We start from the raw sequence: 20361 nt of genomic DNA, 5'->3' as shown, positions 1-20361 counted from the left end.
CCGTCCCACCCCCTCGTCGCCGCGGCGTCTCCCGCGGGGTTTTGAAGGGACGGCGCGGGGAGAAAATGGAGGGCGGTGGGCGTTGGCGCGCATTACCTCAGAGCCGGTGGGAGGCGGCAGCGCCCTGAGGGAGGATGAGCGGCGGGCGGCAGCGCACTTTGCCTCAGGCCTGGCGGGTGGCGAAGAAGGAGAACAAGGAGGAAAAGGGGGACAAGGAGGACGATGACCTGCTGCTGGCGGCGGCCGCGGCGGCGGTGGACCCGAGCCCGGCGGCGGCGGGTTTCTGCGCGGCGGCGGGGTCCGTTTGGATCTACCCCACGAACTACCCGGTCCGCGGTTACCAGCTGCGCATGGCCCGCGCCGCCCTGCTGGGCAACACGCTGGTCTGCCTACCCACCGGGCTGGGGAAGACCTTCGTGGCCGCCGTCGTCATGTACAACTTCTACCGCTGGTTCCCCTCCGGCAAGGTGCTCTTCCTCGCCCCTACCAAGCCGCTGGTGGCTCAGCAGATGGAGGCCTGCGCCCGCGTTATGGGGATCCCGGCCCGGCACATGGCCGAGATGACAGGTAGGGCCGGGGAGGTGGGTGGGGGGAAGCCTTTTTTTAGGATAAGGAGCTGTTTAAGGGGTTAATTTCAGGTTTTGCAGTAATTAAACCCCCGGGTCACCGACGTGAGGGTGATGAAGCACTGGAACACGTTCTCTGGAGGCCGGGGACGCAGCCCTGTGGTTCACAGAGCCGTGGGGTTTCTGCGCACGGGTGTAAACATCTCCTCAGAAAATACGCTTTGCATGAAACTTAAGCTAAAGAATGATTGGTTTGTTTTTTTTTTTTTCCTTTATTTGCAAAAACTTTTTGCAAACCCCATGAGCTGCAGTGTATTGCTTACTGAAGTCATAGGCTTAATGACCGAATCCATAACTGTGTTTAAGCGTGAACCTTTGTCAGAGGTGGTGCAGATCAGGTACGGGGCTGCAGGGCATCTGGAGCATTCCAGCCTGTTCTGGATATAGTGTTTTAATGCAAAAAAATCTTCTTACTTATTGCATTCACCTTCTTCCTCCTGAAAATGCATCAAGGCATGTGCTATTTTAAAAGGCACTCATTCCCCAAAGGTGACGCGTGCCTGCCAGCCCTGTCGGCCTTCTGCTGTCACTCTCAGGTCACGGGTCGTGTGTTCTTGGCAGAACCGTTCGCTAATGTTATTTCTTTAATTTCCAGGGGGAACCCAAGCCCTCAGTCGGAGGGAACTGTGGTCTACCAAGAGAGTCTTCTTCCTTACGCCTCAAATAATGGTGAATGATCTTTCCCGTGGGACGTGTCCTGCTGTAGAGATTAAATGTTTAGTTATTGACGAAGCCCACAAAGCCCTTGGAAATCACGCCTACTGTCAGGTAATGCTGGAGTCGCCCCACTCTTGTCTGACAATTCCCAAAAAAACCTCCCTCAAAATCAGTTATAGCATTTCCCTGACGTGTCACTGTCATCACTGCTGTAGGGAAATTGTCCCTGAGGTCCTTAGCTTTGTTTGAAAGAGATTAAACAGGCCTCGATGTCGTCGGTGCCTTGTTTTTAAGTAAAACCTGTATTAAACTCTGGTAAGGTGAGGTGGGAATTTTTTTCATGCCTGAATAACATTTTAAATTTTTCAAAATATTTTTTTGATAGGGGAATTTTTTTCACAGGCAATTAAAAGCCACTGTGCTGTTTCTTTCAGGTGTGCTTGTATTTGCAGGTCTACTCTGGTGTGTTTGTGCTATGTTGGAGTAGGTCTTAAATAAGGGGTGTTTTTTTCAGACAAAAATGTGGGCTTTTTTTTTTGTAAAGTTCTTTATCTTAGCAGAATGAGTTTATGATTTCTTTTTAAAATTGGGTTTTGTCTTGATTAGCAATGAGTTTGTTGCATTATCTTGGCTTAATCTCCTCATAGCAGTAAAAGAAAGTTATGGTTTTATATGCTGGAGAAATTGACTGCATGTATATAGGGCTGTGTCTACTTGCTTACTAGCCCTCTTTAGTGGAAAGTAGGTGGGTTTTAGTGCTTGTCTTAGTTGGCATGCTGGAAAAGAGGTGGTGGCTTGCCGAGTTAAAACAGTCCATGTTGGTTTGCAGGCATTGCAGTTGTCTTCTATCATTTTTTAGAACCATAGCAACTTCATCTTCAAAGACTTGAAGCTTATACATTATTTCATTTCAAAATACCATGTAAAAATCTTTTCTTAAAATATTTTACTGTTATGTGAGCCGCTCTGCAGAGTAGAGCCAAGACTTGTACTCATTAGCCTTTGGGTTGTCTTGGCTATAGCTGAGAAGAATCTCTTCAGCTGCCCCGTCAGTCCCCATGGCTGTGAGACTGGCAGGCTTTCATCTCAGTTTTGGCTATACCTTTCCACGCTTTTCAGTAGGACTACCAGCACAAACTGAATTCCTTTTTTGTCTCTGTTCACTTATTCTCTGTAGCTTTTATATTATGTTATTTGTAATTTTTGTTGGTTTTTCCCCTCCCTGTGGTTGGTCGGAAGGCCTTGGTGTTCACTGAGAGCACTGGCAGAGTTTGGCTCGGTGGGAAAACAAAGCAGGGAGGCAATTTGGTTATTGCTTGAATGTTCAGCAACTATTGTACTTGGCCCAATTTTGGTCTTAGGGAAGGCTGTAGAATGAGCACGTGGGAGGTCTGAGGAATATTCAGCCATTTTCTCAACTGCTAATGCAACATTTTTAAGTGAGACTCTACTGAATTCTGGTTGGCACGGTGGTTGTTGCCTAATTTCTGTTCAGATTTCATGGGGCTGATCGTTCACGATCTACTTTTTTAAGAGTGGTTCTTCAAACTTACTTCAAACTCACTTGAGTTAGTGTGCTGTTATTCTTTTTCTTAAGTCAAGCGAAAAACTATTTCATAATTTACCAGGGTTGTTCTGCTGAATGGGCCTGGGGTAATATACTGAGTCACAATTAAGTGTTGGATAAAATGGTTATAAACGACCACTTCCTAGCTCCCATTTCAATTTAGATATACTCTTTTTTAGAATATTTTGTTAAGCCCTTTGCACTTAGTGGATATTTTCATCAATATAGTTTGTATAAGCAAATAATCTCTCTTAAGGGTATTAATGGAAACTTTCCTGTCCTTAGGTTGTAAGGGAACTAAGCAAATACACAAGTCAGTTTCGGATCTTGGCCCTAAGTGCCACACCAGGCAGTGACACGAAGGTGAGTCAAATCTGCTCGTGTGGTTGGAATAATAAATTTTCAGTAGAAGCTACATTTAGTACCGTTTGATGCAGTTTGAGCACCATGCGGGGTACTGAAGTCTATTAGAATTCCACATAAAAACTGAGTCTCTTCACAGTCTGTTAGTTGTTGAGGGTTTGCCTTTATCATGCCATGGACTTTGTATTATTTATTTTCTGACCTTTCTAAAAGGAAGTAATACCTTCTGTTTTTTGAGAATACAAACCCATTTGAACCAAAAAGAATCTACTCTCAATGCAAAATGGCTATCATTTTCTGTTCAGTGTAGGGAATGGGATAAACATAAGTAAGGCTTAGGTTTTCTGTCTGTGCCAGGTGGGCATCTAAATTCAGTTTAAGCTCCTAGCTCAAGGTTACTGCTCATCAGGTATTTCATGGTTCGCCCAAAGCCAAAGGGAGAGTTCTGTGACTCCAGCCCTCGTGCAATTGCGTGCTTTTTGCATTCATGAGCTGACTGTGTTGGGTCTTGGCACACTGCTTGAGACCTTTACATGGAGAGGCTTTCATTTGTCATCTATAGGTAGTGGGTACCTTTACCTTACGATTACATTCAAGGCCTGTTAGAATATGGAAATAGTTACCTTCATGTGATATTAACTTACGTTGTTGGAGTGTTAACAAGCAAATACGGTCTTTTTGTGGCTTCCCAAACAGGCTGTGCAGCAAGTCATTTCCAACTTACTCATTGCTCAGATAGAACTATGTGCTGAAGATTCTCCAGAAATTCAGCCTTATTCTCATGAGCGACAAGTGGAGAAAATTGTTGTTCCGCTTGGTGAAGAACTGGTAGAAATTCAGAATGCTTACATCCGGGTGAGTTGTGGCATTTCTTCACTGTTAAATGGACAGTGTCACTAAATATATAATGTCCCTTCCTGTTTTAACATCCCTCTCTGGGCTGGCAATAACTTAGAAAGGTAACGCTTTCCTAGGCCAGTAACTTTGAGTATAAGGCAAAGAAAAAACCCCATGGTTTCAACTACAGCAGCTGCTGTTTCAATTTGCACCAGTGATACCTGTTACCTCGCTCTGGTGGAAAACTCACAATGGAATTCGTTTTCTCATGATTTCTCATCACTTTTCTCAAAACTGACATGAGACCTAAACTGAAGGCTTCTGAATTTACTAGTATTAAGATATTGCAAATGGCCGTGCTTTTGTTGTCCAGGTTATTGCCAGCCTTGTGAAAACTGTATATTGACTGAAACACTTTCTCTGACTGAGAATATTCTTTAGAGCTTGAAGTCATCTCTCAGTGTACTTCGTTCTCCTTGATTTTTTTTTTTGGATGGTTGTTTGGTGCTTTTTTTTTTTTCCCTTTTCTCTTTTGAGAACTTTTTCCTTTCTCTGTTACCAGTAGGTAATGTCCAAATAGAGGTCATGCTAGCAGGGACCAGAGCTGTTAGCCAGTCTGTGATGACTTAATGGTCTGTGTCTTCTCAGTAAGGTACTAGAATTACATAATATCCCACTTTGAAAAGTTCAAAATTTATGTTCTTTTTCTGGTAAGACGCATAAAAAAATGAGCATTGGTATCAGACTGATGGCCTTGGAGTATGTTCTTGGTTAAAGTTTAATGATTTTTGGTGTAGCGTATGTGAAGACCATCAGAAGGCAAACTAGTTTGTTCGTATTCTAGGTGGAATTAGATCAGCTGTCTTCACACCAGTAACCTGAGGGTGTATTTAAATGAGGAAGTTCTACTGACAAGCTAGCAAGAGCTTTAAAGATAGTTTTGCGTCACTGCAGGCGCCTCTGAATGCGTGTATTGAGTGCAGGGATTTTTTTTTGAGGTGTTTTACTTGAGCTATAAGCTGAAGTAGGCACATAGGTTCGGCTAATCTGGTGTAATTGAGGAGTATAGACAAACCTTGACAAAGCTGTCACTGCAGCTTCCGTGGTTTCTGTTTCCTTTCTTTGATCTGGTATTTGCATTTGTATTGCAACTGCTTTCCTTAGAAAATAGGACTTGTACGCACAGTAACAACACAGAGGGCGTGAAAGGATGGTGCCCCAGCCTTTGCCAGCATTCATGGGCAAGCCAGGCCTTAGTCTTGGAGACCTCAGCACTTTCAAAAGTGGGTCCTGTACCTCAGCTTGTGCAGAGGTGCTTGGCTTCTGAGCGGTTTGAGATCAGGATAGATCTGTGAGTGCAGCCACAGAAGTAGCAAGCACACGTTGCATTATCCTTGTCCGCTGCCAGAAGAAGAATCAGCCATGAAATGTGTTCTGAATGGCATCAGGATTTAGGAGAAAACTCTAATACATGCATCCCTTTTCGTTAAGAACTGCTTCTCTACAGTTTGGTTCTGAACCCAGTCCCGCCCCAGTCTGCACTGCACTAAGGATTGCGGGGGGCTGTGCCGGACGCTTGACAAAATGGGGTTGCAGGCGGCTTCTGCGGTGAGGAGGAGTGAGCGTGCGAGTGGACCCGCTGGCTGCAGCAGGAGACAATAGCTCCAAATGCACGTGTTTCTTTCAAAGAACATATGGTTTTTGGGTCTTAGAGCGACCATTTCAAATTTGGGGCTTAAGTGGCCTTTGTGACATCAGAATAGTCACTTGTGACTTCTGCCATTTCCAGTCAAAGGAAAGACAGGAAAAGGGGCTTGCATGTCTGTTACAAAAATGAAAGCCAAGTGTACTCTGCACAATAAAATCATTATCTTTAATTTTGACAAACAGTAACAGTAAACAAGACAACATTTCAGTGGAAATGGAGGACAGTGTAAAACAGCACAACGCAACAATGCCGGAAAAATTATGTTTATATTTGTATACATACAATAAGCAAGGCCCTGAGTATCACAATAGCTGGAATAAACTTTGTAGGCACTAATGCTTGTTTGAAAAATACACAGTATGCAGGACAACATTTATCTGTTAAGGCTACATCGTTTAATCTTCCAAAAATATGGGTGAATTGTTTTATTTTCTCCTTTGAATAGTGGAAATCTAATAACTTCAAATTAATTCCTTAATGGCTTACAAAGCAGAGCCACAGATGGATAATAAAATACCTATTCCGATAACAGGAGTTAGGTAATCATGCGTGACGTGATGTTTTCAAACATTCTAAAATGATACATTTGAGTAACAGTAACGTTTTGTGGTAATCGCTACTGTAACTGTTAAGTAAACTTTGTTGTGTGTCAGCGAAAACACACAATTCTTTGTGCCCGTGGGCGTGAGAGCCGTTTACAGAAGTTGGTACAATGTTCCACAGCCATAAAGTGTATCTTCAAACGCCAGATTAATTAGTTCTTTCTCAGCAGCAGAAGCCGTCTAACATAAGTCAAAATAAATACTATCCTGGAATTCACAGTTTTACGTAAAACAACACTGAACGCTTTGCTGCAGACAGGATATCAGCACATTCAGATAAATACCTTGGTCTTATGTTTCAGTAATGTTTCTACAACATACCCACAAGTAGCTGAGTCACAGAAGTGTTTAGGAGGAGATTGCCTATGGAAGGAGACACGGGATACAGCAAACGCTTTTTGCAATAGACGTTTAACATGTGAAGTGTGTACAAACCAGTACTTCATGGTGAGGGGATTTAACTGCTTCCAGTAGCTATTTGACATTTGTTGTGCCCAAAGCATGAAAATAATTTCTATAACTGGCAAAAGCAATCAAAATGCAGAAACTTCTTTAATTTGCCATAAAATCTTATCAAAGCTGAAAATTGTTTTTATTTGCTCTTATAAAAAGCATGGGGTTGTGAGGGCAAAACAAAAGCTTTTATGTAATGCCTCCCTAGGCCCTCTACTCAACTCAGGTTTTAAAAACTTTTTATTGTGTTCCATTAATTGTAAGCTTCACTTTAATATTGGCTGGCATTTCCAACGGTCTGAGGAAATGTTAAATAAAAAAGCAAAAGAAATAAAAATCAAATGGGAAACAATTCAACATATTGAAAAGGAAGTCTGAATTTTTTTTCCCTGGCTATGATCCTGCATCCTGAACAAATTGAGAGGAATACAAGGCATGGCAGGTATCTTTGTTGCCTGGTTCTGTTAAATAAGGAGTACTTTGACGTGCATTTAAATTGGCACATCAGGCAATGCGGTTCCTAGTTGTGGCCACAACTGGCACAAGCGTTTGTGCTGCCACCTGGCAAACCAGATTTGGCAGCTTTCTGGTGGGAAAAAGAAAGACCCCAAACCCACAGCATTTTTTTGAGATTCTCCACCCACCCCCCCAGCCCCATCAGTTTCACATACAATTAATTTGTGGCAATACAAATGGCTAGGCTGGGCTAGTGCAGGGTATCTGCACAGCTAGGGATATCAGACATTCAGAAGAAGAAAGTGAGGATTGCTTTCTTTTGTTTGTTTGTTTTTGTGGGGAGGAAAAAACCGCCTGTTTGTTTGCGTTAAAACTAAGGCTTTTCTCTCTCTCTCTCTCTTTCCCCCCTCTTTTTTCTCCCTCCTTGCTGTCTCCCTTGGTAATCTCTGGGCAGGCGCCACCAGAGAGCACCTTGGCCACACTTCAGCACGATCAGCCAGGGCCAGCCATCACTCTCCAATCTGCTGCTCAACAAGAGGTTTTAGGTTAAGCATAAAGCCAATTTTGTGCAGCGCAGAGCCTTGTGGAACCAGGAGGCTTAAAGTTCTTGAGGCCTGTATGTTTATTCAGCCAGAAGTACTACATAAATCCATTTTGTTTGCCAATTAACACTACCGTAAGCTGGCAGACACTGACTCTGGTTGCCGTTTTGTATATGGTAACTGAAGAACACAAAAGCTCTATTTAAAGCCTAAATCTTATAATCAATCCATAATGCTAGCGATATAATTCATGAAATCTTATGTAAGAAGACATTTACTTCTATTAAGTGTTAAGGATAAACTCTACCATCATATCTGTAAGGGGAGACATTAAGGAGGGATTTGTGAGAGCACAACTGTGTGCTACCCCGACTCTAAAGCGCCGGAGGTGCTCGTTAACTGTAGTACGTAGCAAAGCACACGTGCTGCTTTCAGACTTTCTGATGCGTGCAGAACTACGGGAGCTTGTCTCTCAGTCACAGCGTGCCAGGCTAGCAGTTGTCTACTTGAAGAGTTATCATACAGATGAAGGGTAAAAGAAACAAGCTGCGACACGGAAAAATAGATATTAGGAAGAAAAAATTCTCACAGTGAGGGTGGTCAAATACTGAACCAGGGCCCAGAGGGGTTACAGGCTCCTTATCCCCCTTCGGCGCTGGAGAAGCTCAAAAGCCAGCTGTGTGAAGCCTTGAGCAGCCCGCTCTGCCAGCGGCGCTGACCCTTCTGTTGCAGAGGGCTGGACCAGCTGGCTGCCAGAGGTCATGTCTAGCTTCATTTTTTTTTCTGTGATTCTGTGAAATATTTGTGTCATTTCTAATATTAACAGTGTGGTACTGCCAGGGGAGTGTAAAAAGTACTGAACAAATTACTTCAGCTGCAGTGTTTTAACATTCAGCAAAGTCATAAGATGAAAGTGTTCAGAAAACTGAAGAGTTAAGAATAACCACTTTCTATTTGGGAACACTGCATATAGTCATGGGATTACCGTGTGTGATTAAGGTAACCTGTAGCTCCTGCTATCGAGACTTTAATGAGGAATAGGACGGTTCTGCCTTCTTGGTCTCCTCTCAAGGTTAAAAGTACTTTGGTTGAATGCTTTCTGAGGTAAGCAGTAAGAATCTCTGCTCCACAGCTGATGCCATTAAAAGCAATCAGCACTGGCCTAGTCTTACTCCCTGGTTTAATCCCAGTGGTCTAAATCTGATTCTCTTCAGAAAATAAGACCTGAACATTATTTTTCTGAAGCACAGCCTGCATGCGTGAGGTGGTTTTAATGTGTCCCCCGCTGAAAGCCCCAAGAGGGTCTTTGTGCAGCTGGTGCAGCACTAGGTGCCCAGGGCAGGGGCTCCAGGGTCTCCCCTAGGACCGTCCCAAGCCACAAGCAGTCTAGAGAGGCTAGTAAGTGGATGAGGAGAGAGGTCTCTGTCTCCCTTATCTTGTAAAAAAAGATAAGGTGAACTAAGTTTTAAAGTGCTAAAAATCACCATTAAACTTGTGTAAAAACTGTAAAAGTTGACATAGGAAACTGCGTGTGTTTCAGGTGTTACCTCTGTTGGATTATTAAGTCGGAGTGATTGACTTGCTAAACCGCCTAAAAGCTACATTTCTAAAATCTTTTGAGGGTTTGACAACTAGTCTCGCGTGATTCACCTGTAAGATTCTGCCAGTGTGACAGACAAGCATCAGGGAGGGGTGGCTATGGCCTCTGGAGGAACCATATCTCGTTGTGTCGATTGGCAGCAGCTGGATTTGTATAGCCCGCGATGATGAAGGTATCCTGCAAATAGAGCTCGGGGCTCTCCAGAATTTCCGCCAAGAGGTTTATTTCTCTCATTATGGAGTCTTCATTGGTGATTCCTCTGAAGCTCCTGTAACAAGCAACTTCATATTAAATTCTTTTTAAAATCCAAAGTTTCTAGGCTCTGGGAGAGTCTAGAAATGCTTCCCTCTAAATTACGTAGTCGTGTTTTGCAGATGATGCTACCTGACTGTGACTGATCTCAAACACGTAACAGTTTTGTCTTAAAATTTTCAGTGATATATCACACGCTTTGTTCCCAGCTCCGCAGAACAGTCTGTGTTCTGAGATGCTGGTGTCGCTCACATTTACGGATGCATCATTCTCCCAAATAAGTTGATAACCATTATTTCTTGAACATCCCAGTCTCATAAAGCAGGCAGCCTTTAACGATTACTGAAAATCAAGTTTTTCTGTTTGTTACCTTTTAGATCTTGATTTAAAAGATGTAATGTGCCCACATTGAAAACTGCAACTCTCTACGGGTTTTACTAGAACAAAATTAAAATGTTTCTTACCTACTATAAACGATAGTAGAAGGCCATTCTTCAATGATTATGTCGGAGTCAAAAGGATGAGGAGGCTCATCCTGCAGCACTTCAGGCAGGTAGTACGCTACCGTCACTGACTGTGTCATCTCCGACTGCGACTCATTTGTATGGACTATGGTCACGATGGGTATGGTTATCCCCAAGTACAGCCCTGAGGAGACGTATGCGACTTTTTAGAAAATACAAAAGAAGGTCTGCATACTGTGCTTGACTGCAGAACTCAGACTGAATAATACAAAGGCACTACCAGAGGGCAGAGCCTCCTTACTCAAAGGAATTCAGTAGGATGTTTTAGGAAACGGGATTGTATATTCCAAGTTGGGGGTAGCGTTTTATTATGCCTTGTAGTTTGTGTGTGTGTATATATATAGCCTACAAGTAAAAATATGTGTGCATGCGTGTCTACGATGTAGCATTTGTTGAGCTCTCCTATCTTCCTGTAGGGCAAGGAGCTTGACAATTTCTTTCCCCCTCTTAAGAGGGTTGTGTTAATCTTGTAAACTGACCTTGTGTCGTGTTCTAAATATTTGGGAACAAAGAATGTAGGCAAGATAAGAGGGCTGCACTGTGAATGCGTGTAGCATTTCCTGTAATCAAAAACATTGCAATGTTACTGCAGTGCTGTATGAAAAGGTTGACTCTTTTGACTGTGCAGGTAGCAGTGATGACTTGGAGCGGGAACTTTGCTTCTGTACACAGTGTGAAAACAAAACTGCACTGTTCTGCAGCCAAACTTACTTTTAAACCACGTTAAAAGAACGGGGAGAGTGGGGGAAATACCTAAATAAGGAAAAGCTTTCGCAATCAATGTTTTTAGTTTCTTGGAAAGAAAATTAAGGGTTGACTTGATGATGACACATGTACTATTACAGAACAAAACACTGGGCATTGCAAAACGTTATAATCAACTGGAGAATAAAAAAAAAAAAAAAGAGAACTGATGGCTGGAAGTTGAAAACAGATTAAATGGGACTGGAAATGAGGTGCACGTTTTTCATGCAGGCACGAGCTATCAAGGACATGGTGGACTTGCCGTTATTTTAAAGTATGAGAGTTAAAACTGGATTATCTTTCTGACAATAGGCTTCAAACACACAAATTTTTGGTGTCCGTTCAGACAGGCACAATTTAAGCATCGTTTCGTTTAACTAAAACAAAAGCAGAAAAACATTACGGTCTCTTTCGGCATTATGCTCTGAATAGGTTCTTAGAATCTGTGATTTCAGTACTGCTGTGAGGACTAAACCTCTCAAATTCTGTAGCAAAAGCCTAATTTATAGCTGACAGCCTACAAAAATAGCCAGTGTCAGTGCCCAGGCAGCTGTCATGGTGACAGTGCCCTGGGAAAGGGTGATGGCTTCCCGTGGATGCGCTCCTCTACACATACACGGCGGGAGCGGCACTTTGGTTTGGACTCTGCTGGAAAGGCTGTACTGGAGGAAAATGTCCCTCTAGACAGGGTGGTGTATTTGGACAAAGCTAATAAAGGTATCTCCCCCATTGGGAGGACCTAGTGCGTAAATATAATGTTTTAACTTCAATGTGGAATTGTGGTACCAATTACCTGAGGAATTCTGCTCGCAAATGTACCTCATAAGCTTCATGAACCCAAGGCATATGCTCTGTTCATACTGTTTTTCTTTCATTTTTATACAAGCCCATTTGGCTTTTCCATACTGACGTTTTTCGTAAAGCAGATCTCCAAGCTGCAAACACAGGAGGACAATAATTTTGTATTTTAAGTTAATCGTCTGAAAGAACTGAACAGTCAAATAGAAGTCAAATGGTATTTCAGTGCTTTACTTATAGCTTCAAGAATAATGGCCCATGACACAAAAGTACATGTTTGGCTTTAAATTCAGTTATTAATCTCTTTCAGGTATTCTTTGCTAAGGTTTTATTAATGTGATTGTATAAAGAAGAAAATGCATCAAATTAAATGAAGAAAATAGGCATTTTTATTTCAAATGTCAAAATATGAGGCCTTTTGTTAAACTAATTATAAAATATCATGATGACTGTAATTCCTGGCCATCTTCTGGCATTCCTGCTCGCTTCTACCTTACAAAAAAGAAAAATTCACACATGTAAAAGTGGTGTGATGTTAAAAATGAAATGTAGTTATCCAGTTATAATGCTTTGCACTTATGACGCTAAAACTCCTAAATGGTTAAAATAATTTTATAAAGAAACATGTTTTTTGGAAGCTAGGCACGTATACTGAAAATACTGTTAAAACCTCAACCGGGAAGGGAAACGGTACCTTTTCTTTGCGCTGGATCAGAGTAAATGGGATGGTCTGTCTCTCCTGGGGGTTGTTATTTCTGGTCAGCTGCTGAATTGGCTCTGCCATGTCTGCAACAAAATAACGCGTTTGCAATTTTAGAATGAAGCTGTAGAAAAAAGTCTGGGGACCTTGCTTTTGTAACAAGTTTAGTTTGCTCTTAGATATTAACGGGAAAGGCTAACTGACTCCTGCCTCTGTGCTGTTAGGAAGAGCTTCCACCCTCCCACCCCTCATATATCGCAATTATACAAGCATCTATGGAAAGCTTTTGGCGGTGCCTGGTTTTCTGGCAGATGTTGCCAGTTCTAGCAGCTCTTTCAGTGTTGGATCTACATGAAGTACATTGGGTTGGCTGCTCTTGTTCACAGGTTCAAGGAAATGCCACTGTGGAAACTTTGCCATTTCCAAAAGTCGCTTTATGACTAACATTTCACTTGAGCATTCGGTATTGGGCACATTTCAGTGCTGCTCCTTAGCCAGGACACGTGTCGGGTGTGAGGCCGGTGGTGTCACCCAGGAGCCCCAGTGCCTGAGCTGCCGGCGCGGTGCAGGCAGGCTGGGATGTCAGCAGAGTGCCATTACTGCCATCCCGCTACCCCACCACGCTGTGGTCCCCGGCTAGCTGCATTGTAACTGAAACGAGGGAAGGCAGAGTTCTGGGTCTTAAGTGAATTTCATTTTATATATCTATATATACATATATATACACATATATGTATATATGCATATATATGTGTATATATGTTTTGGTTTGTTTTAAATGCAAGCCCTTCTAGTAAGACCTCATGGGGGGGTGATTTAAAAATAAAAGGCAAAAAATGTTTGCATTAAGAGGTAGAAGAGAACATGAACTTTTTTTTGTAGCTTCAGAAGGCGGTTTCACAGCACAGGACATGTGCGGGGCTGTATCAGCGAGACTGTAGCCAGGCGGTCAAGGGAGGAGACTGCTCTGTTCAGTGCTTGTGAAGCTACATTTCACATGGTTTGGGGCTTGGTGGTACAGCAAAGGCATTGATTAACTCGAGACGCTTTGGTGGAGGGCCACTGGCTGGTTAGGGCAGGGGGAAGCGCAGGAGGGGCTGGGAAAGCCCGATGTGCTGGGGCCAGAGTGGGGGAAGTGGAGGTGGGATCAAAGTGCAGGCTGCCTGTGTAGCGGAAGGATGTGGAGAAGACTGAGACCCTTTAGAGCTACGCAGTGATAGGGTGAGAGTCAGCAGACATAACTTGCCACACAGAAAATGGTGGTTAGGTATTAAAAAGAAAAAAAAACAAACCATAATCATAGTGTGAGTGATCAACTACAGGACTAGGGGCCCAGAGATGTTACGGACCCTCTGTCCTTGGGAGAACTTAAAAGTCGGCTGGACGAGGCCCTGAGGAAACTGAAACCTGAAAGTTAGCAACCTGACTTTGAAACGAGCCCTGCTTTGAACAAGGGTTAGATTAGAGCTTTCCAGGGGCTCTAAATTATTACATGGTTGCAATATTTACACACAAATAATTTTGTGTGTTAATAATGATTATATTCATAACACACAATATTACACCCTAAATTATTACGTAGTTGTGTATTAGTTAATGCTACATATTATACCTATTTAGTGTAAACAGAGGTTTATACTTTCTTCAAAAGAAAAGTGTGGGAACTATGGATGAGGGAGGAGAAAAGTGTCCTGTTATGTTAAAGAAATACAAGATGAGGAAACTTAAAATTCCTCAGTGTATACTTCCCTGAAGAACTGTGTCTTATAAAGAGGTGATTATTTATCACAGAAATTGGAACACAGATTTGTGTCAACTTAACAGAATTTCTTTTTGTTGCATAGTACTTTTATAGGCATGTGCTGTCTGATTAGATACCAGGTACATTAGAAGAAAGGTTTTATTTCAGTTGGGAAGGGGCAGAGGACTGTTGACTTAGAGTGAATATTAACATTCTAGCAAAATTGAAACATAACTTATATAAAGGAGGGAGTAGAGCAAAGTGAGCTGCGTAGTTTGTGTTCTGCGGAACACCTGGCAGAAAGAAGTACAGTGGTTCCACGTTCTCAAGTAGTCATAGTTACCATAAAGCACTTGTCAAGATTAAATGGAATATACCAACGTTCTTTGACTAACAGGCACACCGTGTGCTTTTGTCTGCCCTTGTCGGTTGTCTCACCCTTGGGAGCAAGAAGGGCTCTCAGTGCAGCCTAAGGTGTCATCGCCCCGGTCTGAGCTCTCACGGTTTGGTGGTGGATCATTATATCAAGGAGAGCGTTAATGCTTGACTACCGTCGAAGAACTCTAAGCACCTGCATGCTCGCTTACCACTACTGGGACGGCACTGAAATGCGCTGTGGCGTTTTGAACGATTCTCACATTTTGTAAGAAATGAAATGGCGAACCTGTCCTCTGTAGCTGTAGTGACACCGGCAGTCCTCCGCTCTGTATAATGGTTACACTTCCCAGCCAAGCTCAAATGGATAGAAGGAGCAAATATGTTACACTTGCGTGTATAATACTGGCATATTCTAGTCCTTCTGTTCTCCTACGGTTCTGCCATTTAAATCTGGTTGGCTTAGGTGTATTTGCAGCTCTGGTTGCCTTGACATCAATTCCAGCTGCAGTTCATAAATAAATTCTGCTTAGAAGCTGATCCCTAACAGAGGGGCTTGGAAACTCTGGATATAAGGCTAGTCTTAGGACTGGAGAGCCTCTCTTCCAAAAAAGTTGCCCCTTGCCTTTCAAAGTTGAAGTAACATGGGGCATTTGTGTACTGTGACAGAGGATTAGAAACTTAATTTTTATGTACAGTTTGAAAGTCTGGCTGTGGATCTCTGCCGTAGTACCTCATGGTGTGTATCAGACATGCATGAGAAGGACTAAAGTTTCAAGTGAAATAAGAGCTCTTCTCTGGGGTGTTTCAAGTGCCTCAGTATCTTAAGTGGAAAAGGCAGGATGATGGGGGAAGGAGTATTATCCATATTGCAGAGAAGAAGAGGATTAAGATGCAGGAGAATTAACTTGGTGTATGTCAGTTAGTAAATCTGTAGCTGAGCTGGGAATCAAACCTACATCTCTTGGCATCCAGTGCAGGGTTTTTAGCTTTAAGACTATTTGGAATACTGAAGATCCTTTTAATAAAGGGGAGAAAGCTACACTTTAGTTAAGTTTAAACATTTTTTTTAAAAAAAGTTATTGGGAATCATTTAAAATGTAAGTAATAACTGACATGTAAAATTGATCTCCTTGGAGGCTGAGAGAAAAACGGAAGCAGATTAGATTTCAGCACTGAATTTTCCACAGAATACTGAAGAATTAGGAAACACTTCAGAACTCTAGAAATGCCAACTCTATTTTTCAATTCCTTTATTGGTAACTGTGTTTTTTTTTCTTCTATATTAATGCATAGGGTAGGGATTACGACTAATTAGAGTCCTTTCAGAGTTTTATTCTGCAGCTCATGAATCTGTGCCTGTCAGGCATGACAGTATAACATTTGGATTATAAATATCTTAACCTGGACAATACTAAGATTATACTGCCAAAAAGCAAGCGAGTCGCTTGACATGTTGTCTGTCAGTCCGAACTTGCAAGCTTGAATACTGGTGTGACAAAACAAGGCGAGGTGAGCTGCAGCAGGGTAGCTGGGAAAGGGCTCAGTTTAATAGATTTCACAGCTGTGACTGCAGGTGCTAGTGTAGGAAGGTATTGTGAAAGAGGCAAATCTTTACAAAGGGATTTATATAGATAAGGCATATTTGACAAGACTTGTGCATAGCAGTGAGACTGAACAGTACTTAAATTGTTGCATGTCTTAATTTGTGTCTGATCGGACCTGCTGGGAGCATCACTGATGCGGGATGTACTTGTCAGCTGTGCCCTTAAATAACATACATGCACACCTAACCTTGTCATTCTGGAGTAGAAGTGATGGCGTTTGTAAGGCTGGGAACCAAAACCTTCCCACTGAAACAAGCCCCTAGGCACGTGCCTTAGAAAGCCCGGGGAGGTGTTTGCGAGCACGACCCTGGGAGCAGGCTCAGCGCTGGGCTGGGCTTTAGCCTGCGGCTGTGTCACTAGGATGGCCCAGCGATGGACTTGGTGGTCCTTCCCTGCACGCTTCCTCCAACGTGCAGATGTTCCGGCGGTCCGGCAGCCTCTGCGCCAGCAGAGCCTTGCAGCCGCTTACATGAGGTCCCCTCAGCAGGGGAGGTACGCCAGAATTGGCGTAAAACCACCTGCCACTCCAGATCCAGAGTTTGATCTGGAGCCTGGGCACTCGACCTCAGAGCATGCTGCTTTGTACATGGGGTATCTTTACCCAACTTTCTGCTTTAGGGAGTGGATGGTTTTGATGGGTAGCAGCTTCCCTGAGCTTGCTTCTTAATGAATGTCATTATGTTGAAATTAGAACTGAGAAATTTAAAAGTAACTGCTGTAACATGTTTTCTGCTTCTGTTGAGGGTAGGTAAAATGGAGTTTTCAAGCCAAATAGGTTAGACTATACCTTCCTGCACCTTTAATTTTCTTTTAACTTTTTGTTGCCAGGTCTGGCATAGGCCAGTCAGTCAGTCTGTAGGATTAAGCTCTTGTTAACAGCAATAAATTGAAGTGCCAGCGTACAAATATCTGCTCTTCACATCTCACAAAATCTTACAATTTTTAGAATGCTGACAGTGTTCCTGTTACCCTTAAACGGTGCTAACAAAAGCTACAAAGCAAGTCATCTTTTGGAAAGGTATATTGTCAGCACAGCACGGAACAGGCATCAGAGCTCCTGGCAGTCCAGAACTACTGATGAGAGGGATGGTAATGTTCTTATTTTGCAGACTTTACCTCTAGACTGTAGGAAACTACCTTCTGTTGTTACGGCCTCAAATGCCCTGTCTGCAGTTACCAGGCTGGCAATCCATAGTCAGCCAAGTCGAGTTCATGTACGTTCCTAACCATGGCTGCAGCAACGGCAGACCCTGGGAGGGGGCACATCAGTCACAGAGGCGTTCCGCTCCCTGCTGGCAGAGAGGATTTCTCCCAGAAAGTCATCCTGGGTTTCCTCTGACTGTTCCCTGAGGCTCAAGTCCACCTTAGCTGCCTGAGTACTAAACACGGACATGAACAGCTTTGAATGGCCCTTGTAAACTTGTCTGGGACGCTCTCTCAGGCAGTTCCAGGTGAGGTGCGCTCCGCTCTTGACATAGCCCTGAACAACATCGGAAGAAAGTATCTGCTATTCAGATTTTTGTAACATTCGCTTAGCATTACAAAGTAAACCTTTTATAATACAGTAACTAAAATGTGCTAAATTACTGCTTTTGACATATTTCCTAGACTAGACGTCCTGCTGCACAGCTCTCGGGCATTTCAGTGCTATGTTTCGCTAAGGCGTCAGAATACCAGATAATTTTGTGGGGAGGAATCTTGTTTTCTGCTACAAAAAGCTACTCTCAAGGAGCAGCTTGTATCTGTTGGCAGTTGGACTTCATGATCTTAGAGGTTTTTTCCAACCTTAATGATTCGATGACAGAGGCAACCGCATGGCCACTGGAACGCCTGCTAAAAACCATGGGATGGCATCCAAAGCCCGCTCCCAAGGGGGCAGCGAGAGCAAGGCGAGACAGAGCGCTCTGTTCAGACTGACCTTGCCCTTCTTTTAGTACCTGACCGGGCATTAATTTTCACTGCTAAAATGTTAGAAAGGTAAGGTGAGTCTCCCAGGCGTGACTTGAGGAGGAGGTTGTACCCTCTTTGCTGTGTTGGAATGTAGTAGAAGTTTTTAAATAGCAGTCATTTCACTTTGGTAGTGCCTAGTGCAGCCTGGCATTGAAGATTTTGCTGCTTCCCACCCTCTAAGGTGGGATTTATCTGAACAGCGGAGATGCCAAAGGCCTCTCGCTACTCCTCGATGCAAGACAGTGCAGATGAGTTAAAGTTTCTGAACGGGCTAAGTTTGCAGTTACTCTCTGCTCCTTGCTTTGAGTTATCTGACTTGTTACAGTCTTTCAGATTCTTCAGATTGAAAATAAACAATTTCTTAAGAAGATAAGCCCGGGAGGCTTGCTGTTGAAAAGCAAAGTCAATCCTTTTACTTGTTTACTCTGTGTCATCTTTCAGTTCAACCATCTTTCTTTAAAGAGCTAACCTTTGGATAGGGACAGGAGATATTACCAAGAAGAATGCTTCTGCAGGTAGTCATTTAATATTTAATTAAGACTGAAAACTCACATCGGTCCTTTTTAATATAAATAGGTCACTCCACTACGACTGCACCTGCTTCTCTAAGTTATAAAAATCTTTGGCATCGCGCTGTGCACAGCTCTAGCTCAGACTTTGCGTCTCGGGAGGGCACAGGGCTGGGACGGGCGCTTGCTACCGTGTTACCAACCACACACGGGCCCCGGCCCCTCGCTGGAGGGGACCTGCTGCCTGCCCGCTGCCCCCAGCCTCCCGGGCCAGACACCCGGCCCCACGACAGACCCCGCCGGGCCCTCCGGAGAAGGGGCGAGGTTCGGGGTGCCGGCGCCTTGCCGGGGCGCCGCCAGCACCGCTCTGCACGGAGCCGGGGGGGCTCCCGGGGGAGCTGCTGAGAGGGACTCCCTGCGACCCAAGGTCAGAGATAACCGGGACGGTGCCGCTGCCGGCCGCTAAGCCCCGAATCGCCGCCTACCTAATCCCGGCAAAGCCCGGCGGGCCGCCGTGGGCGGAAGCCGAGCCCGGGCGGCGCTGCCCTTACCCCGCGGCACGTCCACCTGGTGCCCCCGGCCCACGCTCTGCCAGTAGCTCAGCAGCCGCTCCTGCTCCTCGTCCTCCGGGCGCTCGGCCTCCTCCTCCAGGCTGCTGCCGTTGCTGTGGTACGCCGAGTCGGGACTCTCCTCCGCCATCCCGTCCAGCTCCTCCAGCGTGATCGGCGCCGGGCCGCCCGGCGCCGGGCCGCCCATGCGGCACCCGCCCGCCTCCATCGCAGCGGGTACCGGGCAGCGGGCTGGGCGCCGCGCCGCCGCCTTATGAAGGGCTGGCCCTGCCCAGGGATTTGAGGGCGGGGGGGAGAGCCCCGGGACACGTAGGGGCGGCCCCCGCCTCTGCCCGCCCGCCGCCGGGCAGGGCCGGCAGGGATGGATGGATGGATGGATGGATGGATGGAGGGAGGGAGGGAGGGAGGGAGGGAGGGAGGGAGGGGAGGAGGTGCGGCAGCCCCCGCAACGCTGCTGGGGGGCGGCGGGGCTGGCGGGCAGGGCAGAGCTCAGCTCAGCTCAGCTCCAGCAAGGTGCGGCCGGCATCCTGCCAGCGCCTCTTCGCCAGCAGTCCTGATGCTCTGTAGCTTGTGCCGGTGCTGTAGGATCCGAACAGTGCAGAACTTAAAGAAGTTTGTGTTTCTTATGGGTTTTTCGCTATTAACTCACACTCTTTCCTAGCTGTTCTCTTCATCATCTTTTCCCCCCACTGCTCTTTGTGTCCTGTTAGTCCTTCTTTATCAGGACTTTCTTTTAATGATTTCAAACCATGCTTGAAACACAAACCTTTCATTTTATTCAGGAGCATCTGCGAGGTCGTTCCAAACTGGTTCCAGTTAGGAGCACAAAAGCCAGGGGTCATTCCCGGTATCGAAAGCCCAGCTCTGGGAGCTGGCAGCTGCCTGTCGCCCGCGCTGGGGCAAGCCCTCGGACCTGGTACGGGGGCGGCTGTGACGATTAAAGCAGGATCTAAATCTGAATCGGGGCTCTGCACCGAGCGTGTGGCTCTGTTTGTAGTCTTTCGTTCCGACTCTAACGTGAAATAAGTGTTGTGGTGCTTTTTGTGTAGGCAGGAAAGGGGAACCTCTGGGTTTTTAGAATTTTAGAATAAAAGGAAAATAGTCCTCTCCCGTACGCTGTTGAGATGCTCACGGGGGGAGACCAAGGGTTAGGGATGTAACCATTGACTCTGATGTGATGC

General features: G+C 44.7%; 2 protein-coding genes across 2 annotated transcripts in view; one reads left to right on the top strand and one right to left on the bottom strand.

The window, feature by feature from the left end:
- Positions 1 to 27: 27 nt before the first annotated feature.
- The window catches only part of FANCM (FA complementation group M), a 74891-nt gene continuing 54557 nt past the window's right edge, over positions 28 to 20361 (top strand). Inside the window, exons 1-4 of the mRNA XM_075104402.1 lie at positions 28 to 567; positions 1222 to 1394; positions 3136 to 3213; positions 3910 to 4068. Of these exons, the coding sequence (XP_074960503.1) occupies positions 135 to 567; positions 1222 to 1394; positions 3136 to 3213; positions 3910 to 4068 (843 nt within the window). The 5' untranslated portion in view covers positions 28 to 134. The remainder of the gene's footprint in view (positions 568 to 1221; positions 1395 to 3135; positions 3214 to 3909; positions 4069 to 20361) is intronic.
- Positions 9369 to 19452, bottom strand: LOC142062242 (heme-binding protein 2-like). The gene is made up of 5 exons (XM_075104408.1): positions 19163 to 19452; positions 12424 to 12515; positions 11725 to 11866; positions 10128 to 10311; positions 9369 to 9679 (listed from the first exon to the last, which is right to left on the bottom strand). The coding sequence occupies exons 1-5, from the start codon at positions 19386 to 19388 to the stop codon at positions 9508 to 9510; spliced, it is 816 nt and encodes a 271-aa protein (XP_074960509.1). The 5' UTR covers positions 19389 to 19452; the 3' UTR covers positions 9369 to 9507.

Source organism: Phalacrocorax aristotelis, chromosome 9 (assembly GCF_949628215.1).
Source record: "Phalacrocorax aristotelis chromosome 9, bGulAri2.1, whole genome shotgun sequence".
Taxonomy (NCBI): Eukaryota; Metazoa; Chordata; class Aves; order Suliformes; family Phalacrocoracidae; genus Phalacrocorax; species Phalacrocorax aristotelis.
The sequence above is the reverse complement of the archived record's forward strand: the minus strand, read 5'-3'. Positions and strand labels throughout refer to the sequence as shown.

What these genes read in the sequence shown, in the direction of transcription:
- LOC142062242 (XM_075104408.1), bottom strand. Translation starts at nt 19,388, where the DNA reads ATGGAGGCGGGCGGGTGCCGCATGGGCGGCCCGGCGCCGGGCGGCCCG. An exon ending in TGATCCAGCGCAAAGAAAAG is followed by an intron (nt 11,867 to 12,423) that starts GTACCGTTTCCC and finishes CTGTGTTTGCAG; the next exon opens with CTTGGAGATCTGCTTTACGA. An exon ending in TTGCGAGCAGAATTCCTCAG is followed by an intron (nt 10,312 to 11,724) that starts GTAATTGGTACC and finishes ACGTCTCCTCAG; the next exon opens with GGCTGTACTTGGGGATAACC.